General features: G+C 34.4%; 1 protein-coding gene across 2 annotated transcripts in view; it reads left to right on the top strand.

Annotated features, from left to right (window-relative positions):
• The window catches only part of ACMSD (aminocarboxymuconate semialdehyde decarboxylase), a 64,303-nt gene extending 58,072 nt beyond the window's left edge, over positions 1–6,231 (top strand). For both annotated transcript variants that reach the window (XM_025404890.1, XM_025404889.1), the window contains exons 9-10: positions 2,465–2,563; positions 5,994–6,231. In XM_025404890.1, coding sequence (XP_025260675.1) covers positions 2,465–2,563; positions 5,994–6,056 — 162 coding nt within the window. In that variant the 3' untranslated portion in view covers positions 6,057–6,231. The remainder of the gene's footprint in view (positions 1–2,464; positions 2,564–5,993) is intronic.
• The last annotated feature ends 542 nt before the right edge of the window (positions 6,232–6,773 follow it).

Genomic DNA, 6,773 nt, shown 5'->3' on the forward strand with positions numbered 1-6,773 from the left:
AAACCACAAAATCTTAGAAGAAACCATAGGTGTAAATCTTTGTGACTTTGGATTAGGCAATAGTTTCTTTGCTATGACACCAAAAGAACAATCATCCAAAGAAAATAATAGATAAAGAAGACTTCATCAAAATTTAAAACTTTTGTGCTTCAAAGACAATACCAAGGAAGTAAAAAAGACAACTCACAGAATGGAGAAAATATTTGCAAATCATATATCTATAAGGCTCTAGTATTCAGAACACACAAAGATCTCTTATAACTCAATGATAAAAAGATAACAAAATGGACATGAATGTACACAAGGGATCTTAATAGACATTTCTTCAAAGAAGAAATACAAATAACCAATAAGCACATGAAAAGATGTTCAACATAATTACTTATTAGAGGAATACAAATAAAAACTACAGTGAGATACCACCTCATATCTACTGAGATGGCCATAATAAAAAAGATGAATAATAATCAATGCTGGCAAGGATCTGGAGAAACTGGAACCCTCATACATGCTGGTGGGAATGTAGAAAGCTGCAGTCACGGCCGGGCGCGGTGGCTCAAGCCTGTAATCCCAGCACTTTGGGAGGCCGAGACGGGCGGATCACGAGGTCAGGAGATCGAGACCATCCTGGCTAACACAGTGAAACCCCGTCTCTACTAAAAATACAAAAAAAACTTAGCCGGGCGAGGTGGCAGGCGCCTGTAGTCCCAGCTACTCGGGAGGCTGAGGCAGGAGAATGGCGTGAACCCGGGAGGTGGAGCTTGCAGTGAGCTGAGATCCGGCCACTGCACTCCAGCCTGGGTGACAGAGCGAGACTCCGTCTCAAAAAAAAAAAAAAAAAAAAAAAAAAGAAAGCTGCAGTCACGGTAGAAAATAGTTTCTCAAAATGTTAAACATGGACTTACCATATGCGCCAACACTTCTACTCTTAAGTACGTATTGATTCAAGCAGCAACATGGATGAAACTTGAAAACATTAAACTAAATGAAAGAAGGCTATATATTATGTGATGCCATTTATGTGAAATGTACAAAATAAGCAATTCTGGAGACACGGAGGGTAAATTAGTGATTTCCAAGGGCTAGAGGGCAAAGAGAATGGGGAGTCACTGCTAATGGGTATAGGATTTATTTTGGAGGTGATAAAAATCTGTGGTTATATAAGATGAATAAAATATTTTTAAAATATTCTATAATTAGTGAAAATGATTACACAAACTTATGAATATACTAAAACCCATTGAATTATACACTTTAAAGGGGGTGAATTTTATGGTATGTGAATTATATCTCAAAAAAAAAGAAAAGGGGATCTTCTGACCCCCAAGCCCTAGTCCTCTTCCATGGAGGCAATTAATGTTACTTGTTTCTCAGATACCATCCCTGAAATAGACTGTATATATACCAACGTATATTTGTGGGTCTATAGGTCCCTTATTGAAAACAGAAATATAAGCATAGCAGACACATTGTTCTAGACTCTTTTTTCCTCCTTATAACTTCAAGATCATTCTTTACACTGTAACTTGGAGATTATTCCATTTCAGGATATGTAAGAATTCTTTATTCATTTTTATTTGGGGATATTCTATAATTTAGTTGGCTAGTCTTTTGCTGTTCCAAATAACGTTGCAATTAATTTCTTTGTATATCTTTCTAGCACAAGTGTATGAGTGGAATACATTTTGAGAAGTAAAATTTCTGGTTTGAAATTTTTTTATTTTATTTTGATAACTTGCCATTATTGATGTAAGAATGTCTTTCTCACTTGATTATGCGTTCCTTGAGAAAAGGGACCATGTCTGTTTTGTTGACCAGGGTACATCTAGATTACAGCACACTGTCTGACATACTGCTTAATATATTTGTAGATCGACAAGCCTATGTGTTTTATTGTATAAAGTGTCAAACGGAAATTCAAAGCTATACTGTTCAAAAACTTACGATCTAGTTTATAGGAATTGTTTACAGGAATTGATCTAGAGATAGAGGATTTTCTTTTTCTTTTTTTTTTTTTTTTTTACTTTTTATCTAGTTATTTGATTTTTATTTTTCCTTTCCTACTCTGTTAATAGTATGTTTTGGAAAATTGTGGAATCAATTGCAATGTATCATTCTAAGAAAGACAGAATCCCTTAATCTCATCTGAATATATACACATATATTTTAATAAATATCTATTTCTTATATTTCAGTATTCTATATTTCAGTTATTAAAAAGAGAGAATGGGGTTGATTTGCAACAAAGAGACCTAATAGTGACACCTGCTGGAAAAAAATGTCAGAATAAAATTTGAACCATTAAATCTTTTTAAAATTTTAGACCAGTTTTATTTTTCTATTAATCAGGAAGAAATGTGTTATTTTATGACAGGAATGTTTGTAATAAGTAAATATAATTGTTTAGGGGAGGCTCTTTTATGTTCTACAAAATTACAGGAAATAATATATTTTCTTTTTTTAGGATAAAGTCATTTTGGGAACCGATTACCCCTTTCCATTAGGTGAGCTGGAACCTGGGAAACTAATAGAGTCCATGGAAGAATTTGATGAAGAAACAAAGGTATAATGTCATTTACTTCACGGTTTTATTACTGACTTTTCCTGATCTGAGTTTGGTTTCAGAGCACTTTGATACATGAAAACAAAGAACAGAGAAACCATTACACTGAATTCCCTAAAACTATTACTCTATCTCCATAAATAGAGGACAAAACTATTAAAGGACAAAAAAAAATGACAAAGCTGAAAGCCTAGTACAACTAAATTCATAAACCCAAGAAATTGTATAGAAGCATATGATAATAAAATATCCCTGCATGTTAGATGGATCATAAGAAAAATGTATAAATTTTTTCTATATTGTTTCTGTTACAAATCTACCAATCTCAAAAGTTGTAAGAACTCTAGTTGTAATGAAATAGTAATTCATTAGATAATGAAACTAAAGTCTCGATTAAAAGGACCCAAGGAGTCAGATCCTTCAAGTAACTGGACTTCTTTTTTTTTCTTTTTTTTACCAGCGTTTGACTTTTAAGGTGGGTAGATGATACTAATATGTGCTATAATGCTACTATTACCTAGTCTACCCCTTAGACTCCTAAACCAAGATGAGTTTAAAATAAAATGCAGTGTCTTCAGGTTCCCTCTCCTTTGCCACTCCTTCCACACCCCCATCCTCCAAAAAAATAAGTCCTTCCTAAGACCTTCACTGCCCACCACTCCCAGAGGTCACAGATGGCCAAAAATAACAGCACGAGACTATATAAACTCTTAATAAATCTTACAAAAGTCTTAGTTGTAATCCTTTTGCGTAATTCTTGTCTTTCTTCTAAACTAGAATCCAAGTTACCTTGAACTCTCTCTCCCTTAATCATTAAAGATACTGTTCATCAAATCTTCTCAATAGGCTTAAAGCACATTAACAGATGCCAAGAAGAATTCATTCTTCAGTATACTAGTTACAAGTTATTAACTAGGAAACCTCAGACTATTTTACACAGAAAGTGTCCCCTTTGGCATTAAAAGTCTTGAACTGACTTACCGAATATTGTTAAATATTTACCTGCTTCCTTCCTAAAGTAGGAAGCTGTTGTAAAGACATTTTTGATCTTTTTTTTTTTAAACAAGAAAGGTTGAAAATGAAAAACTTTCTATTAACCAAAATTAAACAGAAACCAGATGACCCCAAATATCCTGATTAAAAATTTAATGGAATAATAGTAATTATTACTACATGCCTTTTATTGTTTATTCTTATCACTTTCAAGTTTTTTTTTATAATCTTGCATAAGAAAAAGTGATTGCTTATCACTTTCAAGTTTTTTTTATAATCTTGCATACAGGCTTTATACTGACACACATTCACAATGACATTCTGTACAAGGTTACTCATTGTAACACTGTTAATACTGAAAACAATCTTTAAGGGAATAGTTAAATAAATCTTAATAAATCCACACAATGGAAATTACGCCACTATAAATAAATTAGAAATCAATTTCCAAGATATATTAAATTTTTAAAAGCAAGGCACAAAACAATTTGTGTAGTATACTTTCATTTGTAGATTGAATATATCTTTTGTGAAAAAGAATCTTTATATGCCTGGATATAAGTATTTGTTTATGCAGTATAAACATAAAATATCTCTGGAACATAAACAAGAAACTGATAACTCTGGGAAGAAAAAGGTATTTGGATGGCAGTAGTGGAATGAAGTATCTATCCATTTTATACATTTTGAATTTCGAACCATGCGAAGGTAAATACCACTAAAGAAATTTAAAATAAAATACATAAATTCATTTGATAAGTACAACAACATTGGAAGGTACAGCAGTCCCCCCCTTATCCTCAGTTTTGCCTTCTACAGTTTCTCTTACCCCAGTCAACCACAGTCCAAAAATATTAAATGGAAAATTCCAGAAATAAACAATTCATAAGTTTTAAATTGCAATTCTGAGTAGCATGGTGTAAGCTTACACACTGTCCTGCTCTCTCCAGCCCAAGATGTGAATCATCCCTTTGTCCAGTGTCTCCATGCTGTATCCACTCCCTCCCCATTAGTCACTTAGTAGCTATCTTGGTGATCAGATGGACTGTCGCCATATTACCATGCTTGTGCTCAACTCACCCTTATTTTACCTAGTAATGGCCCCAAAGCACAAGAGTAGTAATGCTGGCAATTCAGATGTGCCCAAGAGAAGCTGTAAAGTGCTTCCTTTAAGTGAAAAGGCGAAAGTTCTCAACTTAATAAGAAAAGAAAGAAAAATTATATGTTGAGGTTGCTGAGATCTTACTTTGTAAGAATGCATCTTCTATCTATGAAACTGTGAAGAAGGAAAAAGAAATTTGTGCACAGTATATATAGGATTTTATATAGCATCCACAGAGGGTCTTGGAACATATCCTTCATAGATAAGGGGGGGACTGCTGTATACAGGTAGATGCATTCTACCATGAAGATATAGAGAAAGAAAACAAGACTTGGGAGTTGAGTGACTTGCCAAAGGCAATATAACTGGTAGGTTATAGCAAATTGATGCAATCCCAAATCCCTTGACTCGAGGAGCAGATCTCCATCCAACACTCTAAAGGATACATGGTACTAAGCTATCTTAAAAGATAAAGCATATGGTTCCTCCTAGCCACAATAGTCACTTCTGAAATGTTCCTCTAGAGGAGGATGGCCTATGTATGCATTGGGGAAGAACCCTAAGAGGTCCAGCCTCAAATCACCCACTTTTCAAGACTGTGTTAAGAACCCTGAAGTGGTCATAATATAGAAGGACACATTAATGGTATGGATGTCACACAACCCCATACATTTCTTCCATCTTCAGCTACCCATACCTGTCCTTTGCAAGCTGGATAAACAAATCAGTTAGGGTATCACAAAGTTACTTCTTAAATCTCTTCTTTCCGCAGAGTTAATATAGTTTATAGCTGGGAAGTCCATTTCTTATGTGAAAATGTTAAGATGTACAGATTTGTACCCTCATCTGAGACCCTTCATTTATATCACTTCTCTTGCTCTGAAAAAGCTTAACTTTTATTTGGGGTCATGTGAAAACAACAACACATATGCCTAGCAGCTGGGGGATGGCTAGATGACTTCGGGGCGCCTTTTGCAGCCCTCTTGTCCCACAGACCTAACTGTACCTTTTCTCTGTATTTGCCTCCAAATGGTCTTAAGATTCAACCTGTTCGAGGGTCCAGTTTCCAAACAAGGGCACCTCCTAAAGAGGGCTCTCCCCTTTTTAAGTCTCTTCTCTCCCCCTACAATCAATCAAGTTTCAGATTTAGATTTCAAATAGCGGGGCAAAACATAGGTCAAGAGGATTTTGCTAAGAGATTCACCGTATAACCTGCTAATATTTTTCTCTCATATTGGGGAGCTAATTTTTTTAAACCTGATCAATGTAGTACTTACAAGTACTTAAAAAACAACCAATAATGCTTTAAAATAAAATATTTTCTTTTCTTTTCAGAATAAACTCAAAGCCAGCAATGCCCTGGCATTTTTGGGTCTTGAGAGAAAACAATTTGAATGACTGAATTTACTACAATGGCAAACTTTCAAAAGGATATTTCATTTTTGTTTCTAAATATGTATCAACAGGTATTAACAAAATCCTATTTTGAACTGTTTTACTCAGAAATAGAATCTCCAAAATATCCTAAATTATTCATAATAAAAATGATTCATAAGTGTTTTCATTCTGAAAAGCAGTACTTTATTTCACGTGCAAATAAAAAATTATTTTCCCAGTGCTCTTTTAATTAATCTGGAGAAATACAAAATAAAATGTCATTAATGATTTTATGGAGAAAGATTCATCCTAGAGGGCTCAGGTAGGTTGTCTATTTTGAATAAAGGTATATGAATTGGACTCAAATAACCTGTTCCATCCACCTTTAATACCTACCATTAGCCCAGAACTGGGCTAGGAATGCTTCAGCCTCCACAAAATAAGTAACATATGGAATATCCATACTCAGGGAGCTTCCAGACCAATTAAGGAGGTAAGAGATGTTCATGGAATAATTATTAAGCTATAAACTTTGACTTTGAGTGTCAAAGAAGAGGAATTCACTTTGTCTAAAACTGTGAGGCAGATCTTCACAGAGGGTGGAACATGAGAGTCCAGGAAATGAATAAGAAATTTTTAGGGTTAGAGGATGGGAAACAGGAAGGCAAAACTATGGGAACACAGCTGTGGTTTCAGACTGAATGAGACATCCCTTTTAAAAGTTTTTGTCTATAAATT

The sequence above is a fragment of the Theropithecus gelada genome, chromosome 12 (genome assembly GCF_003255815.1).
Source record: "Theropithecus gelada isolate Dixy chromosome 12, Tgel_1.0, whole genome shotgun sequence".
Classification (NCBI taxonomy): domain Eukaryota; kingdom Metazoa; phylum Chordata; class Mammalia; order Primates; family Cercopithecidae; genus Theropithecus; species Theropithecus gelada.